Source organism: Diceros bicornis, chromosome 25 (genome assembly GCF_020826845.1).
Source record: "Diceros bicornis minor isolate mBicDic1 chromosome 25, mDicBic1.mat.cur, whole genome shotgun sequence".
NCBI classification, from domain to species: Eukaryota; Metazoa; Chordata; class Mammalia; order Perissodactyla; family Rhinocerotidae; genus Diceros; species Diceros bicornis.
Window position 1 is genome coordinate 3,822,746 of NC_080764.1, and position 27,105 is coordinate 3,849,850.

Below are 27,105 nucleotides of genomic sequence, written 5' to 3' on the forward strand. Positions count from 1 at the left end.
GGAAGCGCTACCGAGCTCCACGCCCGAGGGAGGCACCTGCGGCCGGCCGGACCCTAAGACTAACTGGAAAGGGAAGCCGCTTCCTCCTGGGCCTGAGCCCTCCCGGGCCACGGCCCGACCCCCGCCCAGCCCCCTCCCCCAGCACGCGGCCCCTTCCCCGCCCCCTCCTTGTCCCCCCAACCCCTGACTGACCCCTCCTTGGTGCCCCCGCCCAGCCTCCTCCTCTCCCCCGCGTCCCCCGCCTTGTCCCCGCCCCCTCCTCGGTTCCCAGGCCCCCTCCTCCGCCCCCCGCCGCCGCCCCCTTCTCTGTCCCCCCTCCTCGTCCCCACCGCCCGGCTGCCTCTTCGTCCCCCCGCCCGACCCCTCTCTTCTCCCCCCATCCCTCCTTGGTCCCCCCATCTGGCTCCCACCTCATCCACCCGCCCCCCCTCCCCTGCCCGCCCCCTCCTCGGTTCCCAGGTCCCCTCCTCTCCCCCCCTTCTCTGTCCCCCCCTCGTCCCCACCGCCCGGCTGCCTCTTCGTGCCCCCGCCCGCCCCCCTCTTCTCCCTCCCGATCCCTCCTTCGTCCGCCCCATCTGGCTCCCACCTCGTTACCCGCCCCCCCCCGCCCCCCTCCTCCTCCTCCTCCTCAGTCCCCAGGCACCCCCTCGTCCCCCTCCGGCCCCCTCCTCTCCCCGGCCCGGGCCCTCCCCGGTCCCGCGGCCGCTTGCGTACGGGGTGACGCAGCGCCGCCCGCCCCGCGCCCCGCCCGCCCCGCGCTCGCCGCCGCCGCGCCCCGCCGGGCTCCAGGGGCCGCTAACGGTCCCGCGCCCCTCGGCGTCCGACTGCCCGCCGGCCCGGCGCCCCCCGCCCGCAGACCGCGGCGCCGGCGGGCGCTGGCGCGATGGGGGCGGCGGAGCCGCTGAGCTCGGCGCTGTGGGTGAAGCGGCGGCGCTGCGCCGTGAGCCTGGACCCCGCGCGCGCGCTGCTGAGCTGGTGGCGGAGCCGGGGGCCCGGGGCCGGCGTCCCCGGCGCGGGTGAGTGTCTCGCCGGCCCGCGGCTCGGCCAGGGTGACCGGGGCGCGCCGGGCAGGGAGCGGGGACCGGAGAAGAGGGGGCCGGGAAAGAGGAGCGCTGGGGAGGAGGGGGCCAGGGAGAAGGGAGCCGGGGAGGAGGGGGCCAGGGTGGTCGGCAGGCGGGGGGAGGCCCCGGGGACAGGAGGCCGGGAGGTGAGGCCGGGGTCTCGGCGGCAGATGGCAGAGAAACGTCCCGGGCGCTCAGGGTGTATACACTCCGGGGACTGGGATGACAAAGAGCCAGCCGGGAAGGTGCCGGCGGGGAGGGCAGGAGTCCGGGTGCTGGCGGTCTCCTGTGGGGATGTGACCCCGGAGGGCGAGGCGCGAGGTCGTGACCGCCAGGGAGGACTGTGGGCCGGGAGATGTCGCCTGGACGTGGCCGCATCACTCAGGCCGGCCCGCAGGCATCTGAAGGGCACCATCTGGACGAGAGTGATTAAGGATGGATGCCGAGGGGGGTGCCGACGCCGCGCGCTAGGTTTCAGTTTCACCCAGGACAGATGCTTTTCTTTAGCGGGGATCCAAAACCGAGAAGGCACCCTTGCACGGTAAGGAATTCCTGTTGCAGAGGGAAAGAAGGGGCTGGTGATCTTCTCTCCGGGATGTGCTCCCTGGGGGTTGGGGTGGGGGTGGGGAGTGATTTTGGTGCAACAGGCTGGACACATGACCTGCAGAGGCCCTGCCTATGTGGAGAAGTGTAATTTAGATAAAAATGGAAAGGACACACCCAGCCCTTGCCCTGGGGGGCACCCTGGGGTGGATGGGATGGACAAGTCCCTCCCCAAGGAGAAGGGACTCCCTGGCAGGGCTGTCTGGTGGCAGAAGGATGGGCAGAAGCATGTCGGTCGACGCATTTGATCCTGGGAGGGAGGAGGATTACAGAGGCCCGTGTTTGGACAGTGAGAAGGGGCGGGCGTCCAAGGCAGAAACCCAAGGCTGGCCACTGTGGGTGTGTTCCATTTCATTCATTTGTGTTTCGAAAGTTTTTATTGAGGGCCTATTGGGGAGGGCACAGGCGTGTGCTAGCCCTGGCTCAGTGCATATGACAAAGTCCTGCCATAGTGGGGCATTTTCCATTAAAGGGAGAGACAGAGGAGAACACACAGGGGCAGGGATGTCTGAGGAGAGCCCCGCAGGGTGGGGGCAGGTCACTGTGGTACAGGTGGACCCAGCAGCCCTCCCTCAACATGGTAGCAGTGGGCCAGAGACCTAGCGAGCCTTGTGCACGAAGGGCAGAGATGGTCCAGGCAGGAAGGCGGCTGGTACCAAGGCCAGGAGCCTAGCCAGGAGGCCAGGGCGGGTGTGGCAGGAGCAGAGGGAGGTGGGGGAGGGGAAATGGGGCCTTTTGGGTCACAGGTGCTGAGATGGGGACTTTGCCTTTTACTGTGAGTGTGATGGGAGCCCCTGGAGGGCTTTATCCAGCTTAACGTTCTTCAGGGATCCCTGTGGCGTCTTTGAGGAGGCGACAGAGGGACAAGGAACTGCAATTTGGAGGCTGTTGGCCTTGTCCAGGCAGGAGTGATGGTGAACGGGGCTGGGTCTGCACGGGTTGAGAAAGCGGAGCCAGGGGAGCGTGGTCCAGGTTTGTGGTCACCTGAGGTCACTGCGCGAGGAGCAGGGATGTATTTCTTTAATTATTGGGGATGGGTGTGGTGGAGAGCAGGATGCTCTGGTGGGCTGAGTTTGGGATGCCTTTTAGATGCCTTGGGGCAGTCGAGGGTGCTGTGGTGGGTGCTGCGGGCGCTTTCTGACGCGGAGGTTTCGAGGCTTTGCGTGCGGGGAGGGGTGGGGCAGAGCTGGAGCATTAAGTCCAGCCAAGGTCAAGGGTGGCTGGGGACCCGTGACCAACACTTGGTTTCCAGGCTCGGGGTCACCAGAAGCGTTGTCTGCAGAGAGCTTCTCTGTAGCGGTTGTCTGAGGGTTTACACGTGATCTTTCTGATATCCCCTTTGGGAGAAATGTCATGCCGACCCCACGGGTAGTTCTTGCTCTCTAATGCTGAGGTGAGCAGACACGTCTGGCCTGGCCCCGAGGGCTTTTGAGCTTTCTTGTAAATCTCTAGGCTTAAGGATGACGGCACTGCCGCTGCCCAGGGCCCTTCTGTGCAAGCCACTAGCCACCGTCTGCTCTTCTATATCACATTCAAACATGATGGGTCCCTGCGGGGCAGCGATTCCGCTATTTGAAGAATGCAGAGACTGAGCTGTAGAGAGTTGAAGTAACTAGCCCAACTAGTGGTCGAACTGGGAGCTTGGTAGGTCCAGCTGCAGCCGCTGTGCTTGTAAGCAGCGGGTAGTGTGGCCTCCCTGAGGCCCGAGAGGCCACATGGACGGTGGACAGACCCCACCCAAGTGGGATGCCTGGGTGGGAGGTCCCTCATTGTCTGTTTTCAGCGTTGGCATCTTCGGCCAGCTGCCATTATGGTTTCCGGTCACCAGATTCCAGGTTTCGTGTGGAGGCAGCGTCCAGCCTTGCTCTGCTGGTTTCTGCTGGCAGCTCACTCCCACAGTCCTCTTCCTCGGAATGGTTGTTGCTTCACTCTTGACAGACCGGGGAGGCACTTTTGTACAGGCTCATCGGGGGCTTGCTGACTGCTCTGCCAGGAGCTTGGTTCCCTCCCTGGAGAGGCCGGGACTGCGGGAGCCAGGCTGGTGGGCTTCCTCCAGGGACAGGCCTGTTCTCATCACACTCTGTGCTCTCCAACACCGTGTGGAAACTGCGTTAGCAGTGCAGAAACACAGCTGCACCAGCTCTTGGGTTTTCTTCCTATCTCTGCACCCGGAAGGAATCAGGCCTACAGTAGGGTTTTCATGCTCGAGGTCAGCAGGGTCAGCAGGGAGACCTGGAGCAGTCCCCGGGATGTTTAGTTCATTTCCCAGAGTGGTAGTGCCCAGGTGTGTCTGGACAGGCCTGGATGGGCTGCGGCCTGGCAGGAGAGTGAGGAGGGTGGAGGATTTGCAAAAAGAGGCTCTAGGAGAACCTGCCGTGGAGCTCAGGGGACAGAGGGGTAAGGAGTAAATTGAGAACACCTTTAAAAGGGACTGAGAAGGGAGCCATGCTGGGGCCTCTATATGCACGGGGCGAAGCGTAGCCTTTTAGGTTATTGCATCTGATCCTCTCAGTCTCTTAATAGTATAACTTCTATTTTCAGACATGAAAACTGGAAGCCATTCATTGATTGCTCTTAGAGGCACATGATGTAGAAAAGGGAGCTGGCTTTTAACCCAGGCACATGCTCTTTCCCCTGTGGGTCACTGTGCAGGGCACGTGGCTCAGTGTCCGAGAGCAAAGGAGGGAGTTGGAATTTGGAGGGACAGAGTTTTCTGGACCCAGTGAGGGCTGCACCTAAGGAAGCTGTGAGCGAGCAAGTGCTCCCGGGGCCGCCAGCCTGGTCGGAAGTGGGGCAGACTGAAAACAGGAAACCCTGACAGAGGCTTCTCAAAATGGGTCCAACTAGTTGAACTTGAAACAGACTGAAATTATATCTGGGTTATACCCTCAGCCTGCAGGAAAATGGACTCAAGTAGACTCTGAATGTGTTGTTTTAGGGTTGGGGCTGGGAGGAGTGTGTGTGTGTGTGTGTGTGTGTGTGTGTGTGTGTGTGTGGTTGGTGGTGAGCTGCTTGGCCGGGTCACTGCTGTATTTATAAAGAATGTCCCCAACACTCCCTGCGCAATGCCCAGCAAAACATAGGCAAGCCACAGATACTTAAAATTTTTTTTTCTGCTTAGAGAAGTAATTCCTGTTGATTTAATAAAGTCTGGAAAACACCAGAAAAGCACACAGGAAAAATCATCCTTAGTCCTACACTTGAACAGTGAATAATATTTGGTGTTTGTGTCTACATAAATATGTATGAAAGAAAAGCTGGGGAAATACTCTGCGGAATGTTTTCCGTGTTACTATTTACTCTCTTAAAACATGATTTTTAAAAATCAACTTTTCTAGGTATAATTTGCATACAATAAAATTCACACGTTTTAACAGTATAGGTTGGTGAATTTTGATAAATGTGGGAACCTGCCTGAGCATCACGCCAATCAAGATGCAGAATGCTGGCATCACCCCAGCCTCCCCTGCCATGTGACTCTGTCTCTGCCCTGCTCTAGCACCAGGGATGGGCTCCACCATAATAGAAGTTCATATAGATGGAATCATGTAGTGTGTACTCTTTGTGTCTGGCTTCTTTATCTCTCTCTTTTTTTTTTTTTTTGCCATTCACCATATATCAGTGGTTCCTTCTTTCTTGTTACTGAGTAATATTGCATTGTGGGAGGATACTGGTCTGTTTATCCATTCACCTGTTGAGGGACTTGGGACCGTTTCCAGTTTGGGGCTGTATGAATAAAGATGCTATGATCATGTGTGTACAAGTCCTTTTGGGGTCATATGCTTTCATGTCTTTTGGATACGTGTTTAGGAGTAGAAGGCTGGATCATAGGAAAGGGTATGTCTTAAGACATGATTTTTATTGGTTGTGCGGTGTTTTACTACAGGGACCTTACAAATGCCATTTTTATTGATTGATGATGGTAAAAAGTTCTCAAAATCAGAATCAGGTGGATTACAAATTTTCGTGTAAAAATAAATTATTGCAAGAACAAAGAGGACAATTTATAGTCTTGCAATGGGGGAAGACCTTCCTAACCAAGGTGGAATCCAGTAAGAATAAAGAAAAAGCTAGATTATTTGACTAAATAAAAATCTTACAATTTCTTTTGTAAGATTCCGTAAGTGAAAAAATGATGGAGGTGATATTTGCAACAAATATGATAGTCAAAGGATTAATTTTCTTAAATTAAACTTACATAAAAATTGGTAAGAAAAAACAATCCATTAGAGAAATAGCACTGGATATATATAGGTCATTCATAGGAAAAACATTCAAAAATGGATACTGAGCATCTGAATAGATGCTGAAACCAAAGCAGCAGTAAGATGCTGCTTTTCACCCCGTGGATTAAAGGGCAGAACAGCTTGCAGAGGGGAGTGTGAACTGCTGTGCTGTTTTTGGAAATTAATCTGGCGATGCTTTGAAAATGTCAAAAATATATATCCTTTGACCCATCGATCTCATGTTTGATCATCTGTCTTAAGGAAAAACACTAGTATTGAAGAAACTGTCTTTCACACTTAAGAATATGTATTTTCTGTGTATTTGTTAAGATACTGCTAATACTTTTTACTTTCCGGCCCCACCCAATTTAATTTTCTTCTACAATGGTCTAGATTTTGGCATAGCATAATTTTCTGGAGAATGCAGTTGGTGTCTGCCTTCTGCGAGCTATTTCACAGGCAGGTGGGCAGGTCCAGGATGAGGCATGCTTCCCCTTCACGGTCTCACCTGACGTCGTGGTCTCAGCATCAGCACTGTGTGGATTTCTCCTAATGCTTTGTCTCCTGTCCTCATTTCTCTTGAGCTTTGGTTCCCAGTTTCTAACGACCTCCCATTTCCCTCTGGAGACAGCCAGCATCTCAGGCGCAACCCAGCCAGCTGCAGCTCATCAGCTTAGCTTCCGGGCCTGGGTGTTGGCGGCCGGCCGCTGGGTTCTCGGATCCGCCCGCCGCTGGGTCCTGCTTTTCCCTCCATTCCAACTGAACTTGGCTGTTTTTGCCGCACACTGGTTCGGATGACTTCTGCCCCCTCCTGCCTCTGGTCTTCCCTTTTCCATCCTTCTGGCTCATTGTGTCACCTCCTTACAGCCTTCCTCTGATGGTTGAACCCGAGGTTGTTGGGAGGGGAAGTCTGGAAAGCACCTCGAGCCCTACTAATGCAGCCCCAGTGCCTTAGGCCCCGTCCTGGCAGCCGGCTGGCTGCACCTCCATGGACGGCAGCTGGCCACCTCCCCCTGGCTGCTTGCTGTGCTAGAAAGTTCTTCCATATGTGCTGCTCGCTGGGCCTTATGCGTCACCTGTGCCTGGCTTGCATTTGGGGCTCCCCACAATCTGACCTCATGGTACCCCCGCCCACCTGCTCCCCACTCAAGCCCATGCGTGACGCCACGCACCAGCCTCTTCACACCCATTCCCTCCGGCCCTCTCTGCCTGAGGTGTTTTTCCTCCCGTTTCCCCTCGTTCAAGCCTTCAGTAACCTTTTCTTTAGATTTTTTGTGTAGCTCTGTTTGTACCTATCTGCTAGTTCTTTCTTTGTCCTTTGTCTTATGAGTTTTGCCTTATTTTGACTGTTTGTCCTAACTGCCCTGCATCTTCTCGGGACAGGATCCCGTGTCGGATGCATTCACCTCTCCTTGGCTCCTCTTCCCCATTCCCCACGAGCTCCTTGTGTTGATCTGTGTACACAGTAGGTGCTGAATAAATATTTGAATGGATGTGTGTGAGGAAAGGTTTGGCCTGTCCCTCCTGAGCAGTGAGAGAGCAGCTCAGGGCCCGGCTCCGCCCTTGCAGCCCCCCTCAGGGCAGCCGGCAGGGACAGGGCGCATTGCGGGTCCCATGCCGCTGGGCGAGAACATTGCGGGGAGGGGGTTCCATTGCTTTCTTGCTCTGTTCGCTCTCCACGCTCCCTCACTTTTCGCTAAGGGCGTGTGGTTTTGAAACAATTGGGAATGGCTAGGAAGCTGAATAGTTTGTGCAAAGCCCACAGGTTCTACACAGTCCTAAAGGGAACAGCACAAACCCCGAAGTGCTGCGTATCAGATGTCCGCCTGACGTGTGCTCGGGGGTCTTATTTATGCCTGGTAGGAAGTCGCAAGTAAAGCAGATGGTCAGATTATCTAAAGCCAATGACCTGCACATTTTGATATGGAGGAATCTCAGTCTGCCTGAATAGGAAGAAACGGCAATCCTGTCTACCTATTTCAGAAAACAGAATCTCTTTCCAGATTTGCACGTGAGTCACTGTAGGAAGAAGTGTGCAGGCGTTTGCGGTTTCAAAAGCAGATGTCAGAAGAAGAGTAGTCCTCCTTGCCGTGTCTGTTTAGGCGTCTGCCTCAGTTATTGTCAGGTTATATGATTGAGCAGTAGCTGAACATGGTCATAAAAATCGTAATTATTCTGAGATTATTCCCGAGTTAACTTTTATTGTGACTCTAAAATAGGTCAGCAAACATTTTCTTAAAGGGCCAGATAGCAAGTATTTTAGGCTTTGTGGGTCTCAGTTTCCCAGCTCTGCTGTTTTAGCACAGAAGCAGCTATAGACAGGTGTAAAGGAATGCTTGTGGCTGGGTACCAATAAAACTATTTACAAGAGCAGACAGCTGGCTGGATTTGACTGACAGTTTGCTGGCCCTACTCTAAATCCTTATTAGTAAAGAAGGAATAACAATGTGATGTATTATAAAAGCAGTTAATCCAGATGACTAAAAATATTTTGACCTTCAAAAAAAGCAAACAAACCTGGTCATCTGGAAGAATTTCTATTGCAATTTAGGGAACACATTCATTTGGGTTCTAATCCAGCCGTGCATTTGTCTGTAAGCGGAAAGCCCATCAAATCAGGGTGAGTTGAAGCCTCCTCTGAGGAGCAGCATATTCATCTGCAGACTGACCTTAGGTGTCAGAATTGGTCCGGTTCATTTCTCTCTAACCGGTTCCAACAGACCTGCCCACATCAACCAAGCTTTGAATTAACTCAAGAAGGAAAGGAGCATATTAGAGTGATGTGGTCTACGTCGGTGTATGTTCATGGGCACCTGAAAAGAATGTGTATTCTGCTGTTGTTGGCTGGAATGTTGTAGAAATGTGATTGGATCTTGTTGGTTGAGGGTGGTGTTGAGTTCTTTTATATCCTTACTGATTTTCTGTCTAGTGATTCTGTCAATTGTTGAGAGAGGGGTGTTGAAGTCTCCAGCTATAAATGTGGACTTCTCTATTTTGCCTTTTAGTTCTACCAGTTTTTGCTTTACATATTTTCCTGCTGTTGTTTGGTGCATACACATTCAGGATTGCTATGTCTTTGTTTTGGATTGACCTTTTTTTTAATCATGTAATGCCCCTCTCTGTTTCTGGTGATTTTCTTTGTTCTGAAGTCTGCTTTATCTATTAACGTAGCCACTCCTGCTTTCTTTTGATTAATGTTTGTATGACGTGTCCTTTCTATCCTTTTACTCTCAACCTGCTTTCATCATTAGATTTGAAGTGAATTTCTTTAGACTGTATAGAGTTGCCATGTTTTTTAATCAACTTGGGCAATTTCTGTCTTTTTAGTGTAGATACTGATATGTTAGGGCTTAAGTCTGCCATTTTATTTTTTGTTTTGTTTTTCTTTCTGTTTTTTGTTTTCTCTGTTTTCTTTATCCTGCCTTCCTGTGGATTACTTAAATGTCTTTTTAGAATTCCATCTTTATTTATCTATATATCCTAACCTTTTTTATTAGCTTTTCATTGTAGTAAAATATCTGTATTGTTTCTAGTGCCTTTCTCTGTATAGCCTGTGAGTGGGTGCCCTAGGTATTGGGTTACATTTACATAACTCCTGCCAGTCTACTGGTGCTGTTGACATCAAACCTAAAGTGAGCTCACTCATGCGTCGCACAGCAAGCCGATCTCTGACACTAGGTGTTGTGGAAGAAAATAGGAATTTTATTGCAAAGCGCTGAGCAAGGAGAACGGGCAGCTCATGCAGGAATCCTGAACTCCCTGAAAAGCTACAAGCAAGGGTTTGTATTTGGGGTTTTAGGTAGGGGAGGGGGAGCATGTGGCCTTGGGGGCTGAAGTTCTAAGAGTTCTCCTCACAGGCGGGACTGTCTGTTCTATGTGTTGCATGCAGTGGATTTTTAGTCTTTGACGTCTAAAGTTTACAATCAGTCATTTTAGCTTCTCAGTGCTCCTGCAAGGTGCTTAGTCAGGCGGGGGGCTGTCAGCAAGTTCCTCTCTTATCAGCGGTCCTCCTGCTGTTCTGCAAGGCAAGCTCAGATACTCGGGTTATTTGTTTCCCCCGTTAACCTTGTGGGTACAAGGCACAGTTTCAACCTCATCCAGGGAAGTTTTAACTCCTTCACCCTCCCCCCAGTTTCACTGTCATGTTACCAGTTGGAGTGAAGTGTAGAAACCTTACCTCTCTCTACATCCCTTTACTCTCCCCTGTTTTATAACATAGTTATCCTAATGATTTTCTCTACAGACATTTAGAACCACATTAGTGTTATAATTTTATCTTCAACCCTCAAAGATAATTGAGAAAAATCAAGAAGAGAAGAAGATTTGATGGTGTTTACCCATATCTTTGCTCACCGTGCTCATTCTTCCTATTTTTTTCTCAGGAGATCTTATTTCCTTTCTACTTCCTTTAGCCATTCTTTTAGGATAGGTCTCCTGGCGACAAGTTTTCTTAGTTTCCCGTCACCTGAGAATGTCTTGATTTCTGCTGTATCTCTGAAGGATATTCTCGCTGGGTATAAGACTCTAGGTTGACGGTTCTTTTCTTTCAGCACTTGAAAAGTATTGTGACACTTCTCTCTGGCTTCCGTGGTTTCTGATTAGAAAACCACTGTCATTCGAATTGTTTTTCTCCTATAGACAAGGTGCTGTTTCTCTCTCACTGATTTTAAGATTTTATTCTTTGTATTTGATTTTCAGAAGTTTGACTATGATATGTCTTGGTTTGGATTTCTTTGGGTTTATCATATTTGAGATTATATTGTTTGCCAAATTTGGGGAGTTTTGAGACATTATTTTTTTGAGTACTTTTTTGTGTGTGAGGAAGATTAGCCCTGAGCTAACATCCGCTGTCAATCCTCCTCTTTTTGCTGAGGAAGACTGGCCCTGGGCTAACATCCATGCCCATCTTCCTCTACTTTATATGGGGTGCCACCACAGCATGGCTTGATAAGCGGTGTGACAGTCTGTGTCCGGGATCCAAACCTGCAAACCCTGGGCTGCTGAAGTGGAGTGTGCGAAGTTAACTGCTGCACCACTGGGTGCCACCCCCCCACCCGAGTCCTTTTTCAGCCCCTCTCCTTCTCTACTTCTGGGACTCCAGTGACACGAATGTTACATCTTTTGTTATAGTCTCCCAGGTCCCTGAGGCTCTGCTTGTTTTTTTAGTAACTCTGTTTCTCTCTGTTGTTCAGATTGAGTAATTTCTATTGTTCTGTCTTCTAGCTCACTGATTCTTTCCTCTGTCCCTCCCTTCTGCTGTTGACCCCACCCATCGGGTTTCTATTTTGGTTATTGTATTTTTCAGTTCTAAAATTTCCGTTTGGTTCTTCTTTGTGTCTTCTTTTTCTGTGCTGAGTCTTTATTTGTCTTCATTTAAGTGTGTGTGTAATTTCTCATGAAATGTTTTCAACATGGCTGTTTTAAAACCCTTGTCAGATAATTCCAGAGTCTTTGTCCTCTCGGTGTTGGCATCTAGTGATGGTCTGGCTTCATTCAGTTTGAGATCTTCCTGGTTCTTGGTATGGTGATGAATTTTCAGTTGAAGCCTGGACACTTTGTATGATGTTATGAAACTTTGGATCTTGTTTAAACCTTTTGTTTTAGCTGGCTTTCTCTGATACTGCTCCAGCAGGGAAAGGGGTGCCTAGTCAGTATCGGGGGGGGGCAGAAGTCCAGGTTCCCCCTAGCCCTGTTGACAGCTAAGGAGGGGCTCCTCAGAGCTGCTGGGTGGCGCGGGAGTTCTGGCCCCCCGCTAGGACTCCACTGATACTTCCTTGGCTGGGAGGGGAAGGGATACCTCATGACTGCTCCCCACAGGGTCTCCCTGACACCTGGGTGGGTGGAGGTAGACGGTGGTGAAGGCCCTGACTCTCCATTAGGTCTCCTCTGACAGCACTCCCCCAAGGAGGATGGGGGCCACCTCGTTACTGCCGGGTGGAGGTGGAAGTCAGCTCCCTCCGTCTCCACCAACACTGGGGTGGTAAGGCTCATTGCCGGCTGGCTGGGATGAAAGTTTGGTTCCCTGCTTGGCCTTGTCTCACACCACCCTGGCGGGGAGTGTCAGGTACCTCATTACAGCCTTGAGGGTAGAAGTCCAGGCTCCCAGTTGGCCTTGGTTGGTGTGTGTGGGGATGGGGCCAGCATTTCTTGTGTGTTAGCTGGAGTAGAGCGGTTCTTGTCTAGATGTTTTCTGTCTTGCTGGGCTGTCCTTCCTGGTCCTTTGGGCAGAGAGAGAGGCTTTTGCTGGAGTTTTATTGCTTGTCACCCACTGGCATCTCTGGGTTGCCGGCTTCTTCAGCTCCAAATCTGAGATACGTGAGGTAATAAGAAAACCCAGGGAACTCAGCACCGTATCCTTCCCTGGCTCCTTCTTCTCTCCGCCTTTCAGCGTCTTCCTGTATTTGCGTTACACGTGTCTTGGTGGGAGGAATAGGGAAAATCACACCTAGTCCATCTTCTCGGAAGTGGAAGGTCCCCGTGCTTTTGTAAACATCTTTGTCCTCTCCGTTCTTCAGAGTGGATTATTCCTGCTGACCTGTGTTCACCTTCGCTGCCCTTCCTCTGTCACAGCCAGCCTGCTGCTGAGCCCTCGTAAACTTTTTATTTCAGACACTGTACTTTTCAAGTCTGGATTTTCCATTTGGTTCCTTCTAATCGTTTCTTTTTCTCTCCTGAGAACTTCTGGCGTTCCGTTCATTTTCAGAATGTTCATCTGTACCTGCCTGAGCGTGGTCATTAAGGCCACTGTGAAGTTTTCCTCCGATACCTCCAGCATCTGGGGTCATCTTGGGTTTGGCATCTGTTGATTGTCTTTTCCCTTGAGAATGTCAGCGTGTTCTGGTTCTTGGTGTCTTGATCGGTTTTGGATTGTTTCCTGAACATTTTGAATACTATGTTGTGAGACTCTGGGTTCTGTTAAAATCCTTTGGAGAATTTTCTTTTTCTAAGCAGGTGCTCACCCTGGATGGGCACAGACAGAGAGTCTGTCTCACACTGTGGAAGGGCTTTCCACGTGAGTCTAGCTCTCGAGGCCTTCGTCATGCTGCTAGGGCCTCCCCAGCATTTGCCACTCAGGTGAGTCTGGGACCTGGGTGCTGGCACGTGTGGCAGGTCAGCTCCCAAGGTCCCTGTGCTTCCTGGCGTGTTCTGCACGTGCACGGGGGCTGAGCCTGGACTTGAGTCAGTTCACGCTCAGGGCCAGGACACTCTCACCCAGCCCACTCCTCCCACTGTGCTCTGGCTCCTCCAGCCAGAGGGACGGTTTCTCTTGGTGCTTTTTGCTTCCACATCCGGCATGCTGTTCCGGTCTCAGGCTGCCCTAGGGTCAGAGCTGGAGGGAGAGGAGGAGGGGACCTCTCAGAGACTGCCGCACTGCTCTGCTCATTCCACAGGGGGGCTTCTCTGCCAGCGGATGCTGCTGTTTGCTTTTAAGTCCTCACTCAGTCGTCTTTCTCCCATCTTGGCCAGAGCTTAGTGGCAATCAGTGGGAGAGAGAGGCAGTCATGGGCCCACTTCATCCGGGCCGGAACTGAAGTCATGGTGCTGTGTCTGTTCAGGCCGATGTTGTGGGCCTGCAGTGCTGTTCCTGCCTCACTGAATCCTCACCATGGCACTTGGAGTGGTCCTAGTATTGTCCCCATTTCAGAGATGGCCATCTGGGGCTCAGAGAGGCTCAGCTACCAGGTGGAGAGGGCTGCTCTGGAGCAAGGACACCGAAATCCTGGAGTGTGCCCCTTCGAGGATGTGGATCCCGGGGTTCGTTTCAGTAGCCCCCCACTGGCCTTTCATAGCAGGTGGGGTGGGGAAGAGCAGGCTTCTCGGAGTAGAAACCAGTCCTGTCCCCAGTGCTCAGCTGCCCTGTGGCCCTGCCTGGGCCTCTGAAGCTCTCTGCCGCCTGTAGTCACTAGGGTAGGAGTGCACACCCGGGATTGCACGTGGTCTGAGGCGTGAATGAGACGGCTCGGGTGTGAGTCAGAGACGGCGATGTCCTGTGGGTGGAGATGCGGTTGTCATGGAGTTGTTTCTGCTGGCATGATGCCCGCAGGTCAAGGGTCAATGTCACACGTTTCCTGAACCCACAGATTGGGGACACAAAGGAGTAGAGGTCTGCCCTGCTCTCCAAACCTTCCCTTTCACAGGGGGAACCCCATCCTGGAGACCGGCTGAGAACCCGCCCTACAGGCACTGTGGGCTGTGTGGGAGCTGCCGCAGTGTCCCCTGAGGGCTGGCTTTGCCGTGTTGTGTCCCTTCCCGTCGCAGGTGCTGATGGAGCATCCTGGGCGGCCATTTAGGAGCCGTTGACACGTGGGCAGGTCACCGGCCAGCCCGGTGCCTGAGGATGGCTGGGCTCTCCCCCGAGGCGGCTGGTGTGAAAGGACAAGGGGTTACAAAGGTGACAGTGCGTCCCTGTCAGGTCGGGGCTGTTTGAAGATGGGAAGAATCCGCCTCTGTTCTCTGGGTGTGTTGTTTTAGAAGGACACGGGTCACACTCTCTTTCTGAAACAGAGTGTTAATGACGTCTCTGTACGTGGAGATGAGAGTGAACTGTCAGCAGTGGGGCTTCTGCATCCTGTCTTTCCCACACCCCTGCTCGAAGGCGAGTGTGAGAGAGTGTGTGTGTGTGTGTGCGCACGCGTGTGAGGGTGAGTGTCACTGCCTGTGTGAACGCATGTGTGTGAGTGTGGCTGTGTGTGTGAATGCAAGTGTGTGTGCATGTGGGTGTGACTGTGTGTGTGCGCCTGTGAGTGTGACCGTGTGAGGGCGTGTGTGTACTTGTGTAGAGGTTTCTGGGTGGAAGGGTGCCGGGCCCCTCCCCGGGCCCGCACAGACGTCCCTCCTCTCTCGGGGAGCAGTCCCTGACTTTCTCCACTGCTTCTTTAGTCTCTCGCCTCGGCCCGGCCTTTTTCCTGGGAAGCGAATACCAGACTTGCCCGCGCTCTGTGAGGCTGCGCCGTAACCTCTATCCAGGGACGAAGACTCGCGGCCCTTGACAAAGAGCACGCCCTGCCCCGGCCCTCCCTGGGACCCCACAGCGCCCTTGCTGCATGGCCTCCCATCCCTGCGGCCCCCAGATCTGCGCAGCCTCTCCAGGGCCCGGGTGGACTGTGCCACGCCTGCAGTGAGTCTGCCCGATGCCCAAGGCCTCTGGGTGGCCTGATAGAGAATGTTCCATGGAGGAGGGTCTGCGAGTTGAGCTTTGGCCAGCAGTGGTGCTCTGTTGGAAGTCCTGGGTTAGGACATTTAGGTCCATGGAAAGAGGGGTTCCTGACTTCTGTCTGCTCCTCACGGAACAACTCAGCACGGGTGCCCAGAAACTGCGAAGCATCTTAGATTAGCCTCCCGAGGCAATGAGTGTCCTGGGCAGCTCGTCCCCAGTCCAGGGCTGCCGGCCATGCTCCCCTCCCAGCATTTCTGAGTGTTGGCTGGGGACCTGCAGGCAGAGCCCACAGGGCAGAGGCCTCAGTGACCGCTGCCCCTGGGGGACCTCGCGTGGCCTCTGGGTGTGCAGATTCTTCTGCCCCGGGGGGCAGAGCTTCTGGGCCGTCCTCAGGGCTGCAGTACTAGTGGGCACTGGAAGGTATGACCTTCCAGCAGGCGGGTTTTGGCAGCCGGACCCGCCAGTGGCTCCCACTTCTCTCAAGAGAAGCGGAGTGAGCCCAGTGGCCTCAAGCCCTTCTTTCCCAGAGCACCTGTCTCTCTAATACTCACCTCACCCCTCACTCTGCTCTGGTCCCACTGGCCCCTCCAGTCCCTAAGCTCCACAGGGGTGCTTGTGCTGCGGAGCCTTTGCACTGGCTGTTCACTGAGATTGTTCTGGAGTCTTTGCTCAGATCCCACTTTCTCAGTGAGGCCTCACCACCCCTCTCCATCCTCCCAGCCCTGTGTACCTGCTCTGTGTGCTTCTCCATAGCACTTATGACTCTCTGGACAAACTGAATAAACTTATCAATCTTATTGTTTCTTGGGTGTCTCCCTGCATCAGAGTGTTAACCGCCAGAGGACAGGGGGTTTCTGTTTGTGCCCCACCTCCCTGTCTAGACCCGTGTCTGCCACTTAGTAACGTTGAGCGAATGAGTGGACACTGGTGTGACGGCGCTGGGTGGGCCATGTGGAGTTTTTAATAGCTGTGATTCTTTGTGACCCGCTTATTTTAAAGTTTGGCATAAAACCGTGATATATCTGATAATTGAATACCCTTCAAGAGAAAAGTACATCTTGAAATGTTTTAGGGCATAAGGATTCCAGATTTTGTGCCTGGAATGATCTGGAAAAGTTTTAGTAAGACTCAACTGAGCTGGACTTTAATTCAGCCCATAGCGACTTGGAGAGAGCACCGCGGGGTTCCAGGTGGGGCCCTGGCCCACCTGCCCCCACCGCCACCCCCGCTCCCACCCCCCTCTTCTTCCACATAAACCTGACTGCAGACAGTTCCCCTGGCCCGTCCGCTTTTCCTAAGAAGCAGGCTGGGGTCTCCTTTCTTCTGCTTCTGCTCCTTTGTCTTTTCTCTAAATGCCCATCTCGTGCTCCCAGGATGGAAATCTCCCCATCCCACCTGCCCACCCACCTCGTCCTTTCACAGATGCTCCTGAGGCGCCTCCCTCCCGGAGCTCATGTGGTCGCCTGGCAGGGGAGGACCCTGCCCACAGCCACCGCCTCCTGGCGTTTCTGAGCCTAAGGGGACAGAGTGTCCCTCTGGCACATGACGATCTCTGAGGAGACTGCCCTGTGCTGTGGCGTCATAGTAGAAGATTGCTGTTTGCTCAGGTGCCTGCCAGGTGCAGGTGTAAGAACAGCTGACACGTATGGACGCGTCCTGCGCGCCAGGCCCTCTCTCAGCACTTTACATGTGATGACCTGCTAATTCTCACGTCTCCCATTTTACAGGTGACGTAACTGAGCACAGAGAAGCTAGTAATTTGCAAGGTCACACAGCTAGGCGGTGCCAGGGCTGGGTTACTTCCCTCAGCACTCTTATTCCGGAGCCCTCTCTCAGTCGTTCTGGTCAGCGGTCAGTGCTGCAGTTTGGCTAGAGCCAGGAAAGGTGGGCTTGAGAGCTGGGCTTGAGTTTGGGTCAGAAGAGGATGAGGAGGGTAGTCAGAGGTGGGAGGAAGCTCGAGAGAGGCTGTCAGGGAGGGTTCCTTCTGTGAGCATCCATGGGCGTCTGCCAGGTGCTGCAGTGGTGGACAGACAGACAGACGGGGCCCCTGTGGGCACATGGGACAGGCAGACCCTGATCTCCTCGGCTGATGTCCCGGGACTAGATTAGGGTGGGCTCCACGGGGGACCGATGCCATTTACTCGAGATGTGTCCCCAGAATTAAGAAGAAGAGACAGCGGTGCCTACTGATGGTGTGCAGACAGGGGTCAAAGGTCGTGTTTTATTGGGTCAAATAACAGTAAAATTATAATTGGCAGATACCTCATCTGAGCATCATGAACTTTGGGGGCTAGCTAGGATATACTTACATTTTTAGTTGAAATTATTTTCTTATTAAAATAAACCACTAAAAAGAAATAGTTACAAGTGAAAATTTCGTTGTTAAAATAGACCATTAACTGGAAACAATCATTTTTCTAATAGAAATGGTGTCTGCTGTTGAGAAGTCTGGTAGGATTTGCCCTTCTTCTAGACAGATAGCGTTGGTGTGGCAGCTGCCTAGCCTTGTATAGCTCATAAAAAATTGGTCAGGAGCCCTGTGGCTTGTTTTCAGTGATAGAAATCTGATTTCATTTTAAACTTTTTGTGTCAGGCTAGACTAGGTAAAATGACTATGATTAGGGTGCTGAAATGTTCATCCGTGATCCCTGTGGTCAGAATAACTACAGATTGTTCTCACCAGAGCCTGCAGACTGGTGGCCCTGGGGCTAAATTTGGCCCACAGATAATTTTTTGTCTGACTTGCACAGTGAGTTTTCTTTTCCTTTTAAAATTGTAGCCAACATTTTAAAATCTGGAGATTTCACATAAAAATCCAGACTTCTCGGGCTGGCCCCATGGCATAGTGGTTAAGTGCGCGCGCTCCGCTGCTGGTGGCCCGGGGTTCGGATCCCGGGCGCGCACCTACGCACCACTTGTCAGGCCATGCTGTGGCGGTGTCCCACATAAAGTGGAGGAAGATGGGCACGGATGTTAGCTCAGGGCCAGTCTTCTTCAGCAAAAAGGGGAGGATTGGCATGGATGTTAGCTCAGGGCTGATCTCCCTCACGAAAAAAAATAAAAAAAATCCAGACTTCTGGCACATCCCGGACTGAGGACACCTGCGCTCAGTGAGAGGGACTGTTGGTCTTCAGGTGGGAGAAGGCCCCTAGGTCCTGTGCCGCCCGCCTGCCACCGGCTGGAGCTTTGAGAACACGCCCTTGAAACGTTCAACTGCAGGACTAATTTCCCATTTCTGTGGAGCCTAAAGGTCTAGTCAGGGTAACTATATATATTGTGGAGTTAGAAGATCATTTTTTCCACAGGAATTTACCATTGAGAATTACCTGGTTGCATGGGGGAGCCTGAGCAGTAGCTATTATCCAGATTTGCATGTTTTTGACTGAAATTGAAATGATGTTACAGAAACACCCAGTGTAGTAGGTAGGCACGCAGTAGGTGCTTACACAGTGCCCATCTGTGCGTTCCGTGTGCTTCCCTCCGCCGTCCGCGCAGTGGATTTCGCGTGGGCGTGGATGTGCGGCTCGCAGGCTGTGAGTCGTGTAGTAGGAGGTGCGAGGCCGTGGTTGTAGCTGCAGTGTTAGAAGTGGAAAATTACCTTAAGTGATGTTTCTGCTGTAGGAGAAAATATGTAATACTTGAAGAGATTGAAAACTGATTGCATTTATGTATTTTGTCTTCAAAATGCCCTTTGTTTTCATTGGAAATCCAAATTCTTCCCATCTTTTGAGGCCACTTAAGTGTACCGCTCGCCTTGTAGCCTTTTTCCTATTCTGAATTAATATCATAGCTGTAAATGTCACATAATCCTGCCCCTTATATTTTGGAATAGTCTGTAGTTGGAAGGGTCTGGCAGCCTTTTATCTCGGGCTGGGTTCTGTGGCGACCCTCACGCCATGGTGCTCAGGGGGGCTGTTGAATGAGGAGCTGACTGTGCAGGGTGAGGCCACCGCCTGGAATGGCGGGTCACCAGTGACACTGGGCCATGGTGTCAGGTGGCCTTACAGGCAGACCTGCTGAGATCTGCCCTAGCTCCATGGGCGACCAGCAGGTTATTTACCTCTTGGGGCCTTCGTTTCCTATAATCTTGTCCAGTAGGGTCGTAACAGGACCTATCCCAAAGGGTCGTGGAGGTCCAGCGTGTGCAGTGCTCAGGCAGGGCTGGAGCGGGCACGGTGTGCTCTGTGACACCAGCCAGACCTGTGGGTCCCGCTCTGCCTCCTGAGGGGTCTCCACGGGTGGCAGCCACCCTTCCCTCAAATCACATCCACAAACTGGCGACTGGATCTGAGCACCCCAGTCCATGCTGAGTCCTTCAGTCAGGGGCCTGCCTGGGACACTGTTTCCCCGGATGTCAGGATACTGTGGGAAATGGTCGCTAAGTGGCCGTTGAGTTGACTCTCGGGTCTGAGTCTTCTCGTGGTGCCAGCAGGCTCTTTTCCTGGCTCTCATCTTCCGACACTCATGGTGGAGCCTCCACAGGCCAGCCTCAGCCCCGATGGAGCAGCATTTGCTTTCAGCCCGAAGGTGGACCTGCAGTGTAGTGTCTGGAAAGCGCATCTTGGCTCTGTGCCGCGGGACCGATGTCTGTGTAACAGGCGGAGAGTGTAGAAGTGGCGGGTAGCGAGGGTCGGGGACAGATTGACCACAATCTAGTAAATTTGTTATCTACATGGGAGTTCCTAGATTCTCGTGGCCGTGTGGACACAAGTTCTTTTTTTGTCTTCATTTTCGTAGGCGAGCTCTCAGCAAACGTTTGTTGAGCACTGTGTCACTGGGAGATGTTTGTGTCGAGTAAATTGCATGAGGCATTAGGACAGGTCCTGCCAACTCAGAGCTCTTGGGCGCCCTTCTCCTGGGGCAGCCTTTATTGCTCAGGCACCTGCAAGGTGGGGCGTGCAGAGGGTCAAGTGCCGTGACTTTTCTCTTTGGCCTCGCCATCGTCTAGTCTCCGTGTGGACATAAGTCTCGGACTCTCACACAACACAGCAGACCCATCGCTCTGTCGGGCACGGTGGGGCAGCGGCTGCCCTCTGACCTGTCTCGTCTGCTCCCTCTCACATGGGACTGCTGTTTGTGAAGGGTCATGTCTCAGCAGCGGAGCTGCACCCCTGATGGTGAACTTGTTTCTGCTCTGGTCGTGCTTCAGGCCTCCTGCAAGGCTGCGGGGACCCCGCTGAGTGATGTGCTGCCACCTCCTTGACCCCGCCCCCAGTTATGCACGTGTGCACGCACGCGTGTGTGCATGACAACACTTGTGTGCTGCCCCTGTGACACACAGGAAGTGAGGCTGCCGTGTGTGCGTTTAGTCCAGGTACTTGGAACAGCAAAGCTGATTGACAGCTGGCACTGTTTCTCATCTGAGTCAAGATGGTGAAATAGATTGAGTTTTACTGGGTCGTAATGGGCACTGAGAAACAAACAGAACAGGACTGAATAGAGGCCGATAGAAGTTAGAGTCCTCTCAGCTGCCCTGGGCAAGTGTTGCCCAGGTTGCTGCGGGTCGGCAGTGGTGCAGCCTCTCTTGCTGGCATCGCCAGTGATTTTTCTGGAATGTGGTGGCCATCTGGTCATCACCTTTATTGGAGGGTAACTGCAAGTCAGCACGGGTCACATTGGTTGTGAAGAGAAGCCCAGGAGAACTGTGTCTGTTGTCAGCAAAAGCATTGAAACCTTCAGCTGAGATTGGTTACAAAATTTCAGTCCATTTTTGGAAAGGACCTTATTGAATGAGAACATCTTTTTGTGTTCGTAACAATTATAATATTTGAACCAGTACCAATGGCCCTTAAGATGGATTGCTTTATTATTAGAAGAAAAATTGGTGAGGAACTGATATATATGGAGGCATGTTCAAGTTTGGCTGAAGGATCTGAAAGTGCGAGTAGAGAGGCTGGGAGGCAACCTTGGTCCCCGGTTCTAGTTCGTTTGAGCTGCATTCTACGAAGAAATGAAGATTGTTTACAATGTGGCTTTATAAGATGTGCAAAACCTAATAAAATGACCCACCCCGAGATGTTATTTATAAGGATATTCTCATAAATGAAAGCCGGAGTCCTTCAAAATTAAAGATACTCAAACATAGTTTGCTATACTTGGCTGCTTGATTATTGTTTTTTTTTTAAAAAAGGTCTTTTTCTTTGCCGATTCCGAGTGGTTTTGTGGCTGTTAACGTGCACGCACTTTGCTGCCTGTCCCGGCACCAGGTGCAGGCAGGGTGGGACGGCGGGGGCGGGAGGGCACACCCCACACTCGGCTGCCGCGTTTGAGTTTGGCAGGCTCACTTTAACCTCTGGGCACTGAAAGGTAAGGTTTTGATAGATTTGCCAGAAGCTGGTCCTGGGCCTGCTGCTGATCTTCCCTGACCTGCACGAGTCCTTTGGCCTCTGAGCTGCAGTGAAATGAGGATCTGTGAGGTCTTCTTTGAGTCCCTCTGTAAAGTGAGGGTCATAGGATTTACCTTTTGGGTTGTCTCGAGGCTTATACGAGCTTACACAGGCAGTGCAGGTTGCACTCACAAATGGCCCTGATGAGGACGATGACGATGCCTCCTGGTGTAAAGCCAGTGTGTGGATATGAAAACAGTGTGACACTGCAGAGACCAGGCCCGGATCGGGGTTGACCAGGCCCCCTGTGTGAGGTGACTGGTGGAGACACACACACAGCTCTGAGCAGAATAGGCAAGGCCATTCTCGCAGAGCTGTGACCTAGTAGGGGGGCAGAAAAGCGACTGCACGTGTGTATGCGTACACTGGCGCATGTACACGCGTGCAGTAATCCCAGATGGGGCGGCTGCTCTGGTCGGAGGGGGTGTCCCGGAGGCCTCACTGAGGAGATGGCGTTTAAGCTGAGAAGTAGAAAACCCTGGGTGAGGCAGGTGGCCGTGTGTGTATGCATGTGTGTATCTGGTGGTGTGTGTGTGTGTGTATATCCAGGGTGCACGTGTGCATGTATCTAGTGTGTAGACCATTTCCAGAAGAGGGAGCACGAGGTAGGAACTTGTGTGTCTTGACTGAGTGAGTCTGTGATTAGAACATAGTTACTTTACGTCCCAAGCACGTTATTTGTGGATTGTACAATCCAGTACAGCCTTCTAAGTCATTCCATACTACTTTGGAATTTGTAATGTGTCAGATAAGTGGTAGAATTTATTTTCAATGAACAAAAATGATCAGAATGAGTGTCATATCTTGAGATTGGTTTATAAGGTGCTTAATAGTATAAAATAAAAATATCAAATATGTATTCAAAATTTATGGGGTTTATTTCTAATTTGGTTGAAATTTTCCCTCTTTTCCTCTCTTTTTTTTTTAAAGTATGATTTTTAATCTTTTTTTTTGGTGAGGAAGATTGGCCCTGAGCTAACGTCTCTGCCAGTCTTCCTCCATTTGGTATGTGGGAGGCTGCCACAGCGTGGATTGATGAGCAGTGTGTAGGCCCACGCCCAGGATCTGAACCTGCACACCCCGGGCTGCCACGGCGGGTGGTGCACACTTAACCACTACGCCACTGGGCCGGCCCCTCTATTTGTCTTCTTGCATTTGCTCAGTTTTTCCAACATTGCAAAAGTTGATGCTACTTAAAATTTCAATTCTAAAGTTTAAAAATACTGTACTTTAATCACACATATCCTAAACCTTAACATTGTACCAATATGCAGTTTAATATCCAGTTAGGGGAAGAATAAAAAGGAAGAAACACTTCTAGCAAACATTGTGTGTTTTTATCACATTGCTGTCTGTTTTTATCACATTGTTGTGTTTTTATCACAGTGTTGTGTGTCTTTGTCACAGTGCTGTGTGTCTTTGTCACAGTGTCGCGGTTTTCCCTCAGGTAATACTTTCTTCTGCTGTGTCTCCTCACACTCGAGCGCGTCCTGGGTTCTCCTCACCCCAGGTACTGTGAAGAATCTTCTGGATTTAATGATCCATTAGCCACATTACTCCATTTTACTCTTTGAACACAAATGGTTCTTTCTGTACTTCGACTTTTTTTTTTTTAAAGACTAAACTTGTTTTTTTGGGGGGGGAGGAGATCAGCCCTGTGCTAACATCTGCCAGTCCTCCTCTTTTTTTGCTGAGGAAGACTGGCCCTGAGCTAACATCCGTGCCCATCTTCCTCTACTTTATATGGGACGCCGCCACAGCATGGCTTGCCAAGCAGTGCGTCGGTGCGCGCCCGGGATCCGAACTGGCGAACCCTGGGCCACCACATCGGAGTGCGCGCGCTTAACCACTTGCGCCACTGGGCCGGCCCCTTAAAGACTTACTTTTATTATGGAAGTAATACATACTGTTCCATGGAAAGATAGTCTTGTCAGTAATAAATGGTATCTCTTTATTTCTCTGTTTTATGACCAACTTTGCTGGAACATCTGTTTCTCAAAATTTGTAATGTCAATAGAGGGTAATAAAACAATTTGTTTCGGTTGGGTTCCAAATTGAGTCTTTTCAAGACCAGACATAATTGAAACCATATTAGAATGAGGGAAAAGAACCCCCAGACGGATGTTTTCAGTGGTCCCTGTAGTGTGCACGTGAACTCCGGGGCCCACTGCCCCCGGGAGGAGCTGGGTGAGGGTGTCTGGGCCGAGCCTGCCCTGCCCACTGAGTGAGGGAAGGGTGCATGGAGCCTCTGTGTGCTGGTGTGATGAGAGTTCCCTCTGAGATGTTACAGCGTGTGGTTGTAATTGATTCAGCGTGTGGTTGGGCCGGGCCTGTGAAGGAAGGCCTTCCAAATACCAGCATTTGACTTGCTGCTCCGTGGCCCAGGGCTCAGGTGTCCCCAGGATGCTCTTGTCAAATAAATGTAACAATTCTAGCGCAGCATGCCCGGGGACAGGCTTCCTTTGTTTAGGACTTTTTTATCTGGTGACTTACTATAGTTCAGAGGTGTGGCAACAAATGCTTGGGAAGTAATCAGTTTGAGAAGATAGGAAAATGCTTTCCTGGAAGTTATGTCAAAGCCGTCTTACAATGGATTGGTTTTCTTGGATAGTTTTGTGGAACATTCTGTCATAGCGGGTGCACCAGGGAGTAAGGGATGCCAAGGGAGGAGGGAGGAGGCCTGGGGAAGCTTTAGAGGGTGAGGGGCCAGAGCTGGGCTGGTGGGACCAGGTGGTCTAGCCAAGGCCACAGTGTGTCCCGTGGAACAAGTCGTGTGTCCCTGTGACAGCGCAGGGGCCCCCAAGGGTGGCAGAGAAGGTGGACGGTGCAAGCCAGAGATCGAGGAGATGAATAAGAGCAGGTGAGACTACCCAGAGGGGCCTGCTCTGCCGGAGCAAGCTGTGGAGGAGGGTGTTCTGCTGGTGCAGAGCCTCCCCTAGCTACGCACACGCGCGCGCACACACACACAGCCTCCCCCAGCTACACACACACACACACAGCCTCCCCCAGCTACACGCACACACATACACACACAGCCTCCCCCAGCTACACACACACACACACACAGCCTCCCCCAGCTACACACACACACACACACACACACAGCCTCCCCCAGCTACACACACACACACACACAGCCTCCCCCAGCTACACACACACACACACACACAGCCTCCCCCAGCTACACACACACACACACACACAGCCTCCCCCAGCTACACACACACACACACACAGCCTCCCCCAGCTACACACACACACACACACACAGCCTCCCCCAGCTACACACACACACACACACACAGCCTCCCCCAGCTACACACACACACACACACACAGCCTCCCCCAGCTACACACACACACACACACACAGCCTCCCCCAGCTACACACACACACACACAGCCTCCCCCAGCTACACACACACACACACACAGCCTCCCCCAGCTACACACACACACACACAGCCTCCCCCAGCTACACACACACACACACACACACACAGCCTCCCCCAGCTACACAAACACACACACACACACACACACACAGCCTCCCCCAGCTACACACACACACACACAGCCTCCCCCAGCTACACACACACACACACACAGCCTCCCCCAGCTACACACACACAGCCTCCCCCAGCTACACACACACAGCCTCCCCCAGCTACACACACACACACACACACACACACACACACAGCCTCCCCCAGCTACACACACACACACAAACACACACACACACACAGCCACCCCCAGCTATTACACCGTGCGTGCGCGGGTGCACCCAGTGCCAGGAGAAAATTCCCTCGAGGCCCCACGGGCCGCAGGAAGAGAGGGCAGGGAAGTCTGTAGGGGCTGCGGGAGGGTCAGGTGGCCCTTAGGACATTTGGTGCCTTCCCTTGTTCTCTCTCACCTTGTTGGGCGACCCCACGATGGCACTGCATTCACACCCGCAGGCCCTCTGCGGAGGCCGCGTGGGCTCTGCCAGCTGCGGGTCACCACTGGATTGGGAAGCACCCAGCCCAAGCCCCGGCCCCAGCTCTCGGGTCTCCAGAACCCTGCGGGCGGCTCCTCCTGGCTTCCGCTGGGCCTCAGGCGGCGGCTGCTCTCTTGCGATCTTCCCCAAGCGAATAAGAGGTGGTGGGAGCCCAGTCCCCTCCCTGGCACGGTCCCCTGAGGGTGGCGGTGGGGACCCCGGGGGGAGAAAAGGACAGGGAGGATGGGCACATGGTCAGGGACGGCCGGCGTCAGCCAGATTCGGTCGCTGGGGTGGTTTGGCGTGATTTGTTTCATGCTGTTATGGGGGATTGCTACCCAGATGGACTCCCTTTTTCATCTCAGGAAAGTTAAAAAGTCACCAATAGAAAGGTCATTTCGGTTTTGTAGTTTAGCGTGACAGAGGTTTGACGAATGGTGCCGGTACAACTGGGACGCTCCTGCGCGCCCGCGTCCTGACGTGGCTGCACGTTGGTTGCAGATCTTCCAGTTCTGTGGTAGGCACATGTGCGCGTTCATTATTCCAGCGTTGCTTTTTGAATATTTGCTTTATTTGGGCAGCGTGTAGGCTCTGGGGTTGGAATGTGGTCAAGTCCAGCGCAGCGGCCCCGACAGTGTTCTAAGTGCTAGGGGCAGGGGGTGCCCCAACGGGCTTTGCAGGGAAGGTGGGTGGGGGTGGAAGGGGCACGGGCAGCTGCACCCCCAGCCTAGGGTGTTGAATTAACCTGCACAGTGGGCAGCAGCGGGTCTAGATGCAGTCTTGAGGCTGTGGGAGAAGCCACGGAAAGATCCGGGCAGAGCAGTACCATGTTCACACTCGCGTTTTCGAGTCCTCAGTGGGCCTCGCGTGGGCGGTGAGCCCGAGGGGCCAGGCTGGGAGCTGCCCTGAGACAGGGACAGAGTCAGACAGGGTTCCTGCATTGCTGGGCAAGTGAGCTGCTGGACGGAGCACCCTCCGCCAGGCCAGGGGATGCGGGAGGGGGAGGAAGTTTCTGGAAGGGAGTGGAAGAGTAGAAAAGACAGGTTTAGATTTAGAAGGTGGGCATGAGGCACTCATGGGACATACATGTGGCTCATCAGGTATAGTCCGGGGGGTCTGTGATGTGGGAGAGCGCTCAGGGTGAAATGACAGAGGGGCCTGCCTTCCCCTGTGCCCGCAAGACTGGCCCTAGTTTGCTCTTGTGTTTTCTGTTAAAGAAGGGGTTGGTTGCTGCGCACTTTCATCCCCCGTGGTAGTGGTTCCCTGGGGGACGTTGGCCAATGTCTGGCAGTGTGGGGGGTGCCACTGCACTAGTAGGTGGAGCCCAGGGACGCTGCCCAGCATCCTGCGGTGCCCAGGGTGGCCCCACCACAAAGAGGTGCTGGTGGTGCCCAGTGAGGAGCCCCGGTCCAGGGAAGCCTCCAGGGCGTTTTGTAGTTTTCAGTATTTTCTGTCCTTCAGGTACTGGTCTGTTCCAGAAGAATATTTCCCTCAGAAGTTTGCTAAAAGAGGGTGTCAGAGTGTTACTTTATAAGGAAAAAGGTGACTCCCATGAGCCTTGGTCACTGCTCCCTCCACGGACAGGGTCACCATCAGCCTGGAAACAGTGGTGATGAGTAAGAGCCTGCGGGCGATTCCACCCACGCACGCAGAGGATGACTGGTGAGCGCCAGTCTGAGCACGGAGTCAGCAA

The 27,105-nt window shown here is 52.6% G+C and overlaps 1 protein-coding gene across 1 annotated transcript in view; it reads left to right on the top strand.

Moving 5' to 3' along the window:
• Positions 1 to 812: 812 nt before the first annotated feature.
• The window catches only part of CERK (ceramide kinase), a 57,232-nt gene continuing 30,939 nt past the window's right edge, over positions 813 to 27,105 (top strand). The window contains exon 1 of the mRNA XM_058568131.1: positions 813 to 1,016. Coding sequence (XP_058424114.1) covers positions 884 to 1,016 — 133 coding nt within the window. The 5' untranslated portion in view covers positions 813 to 883. The remainder of the gene's footprint in view (positions 1,017 to 27,105) is intronic.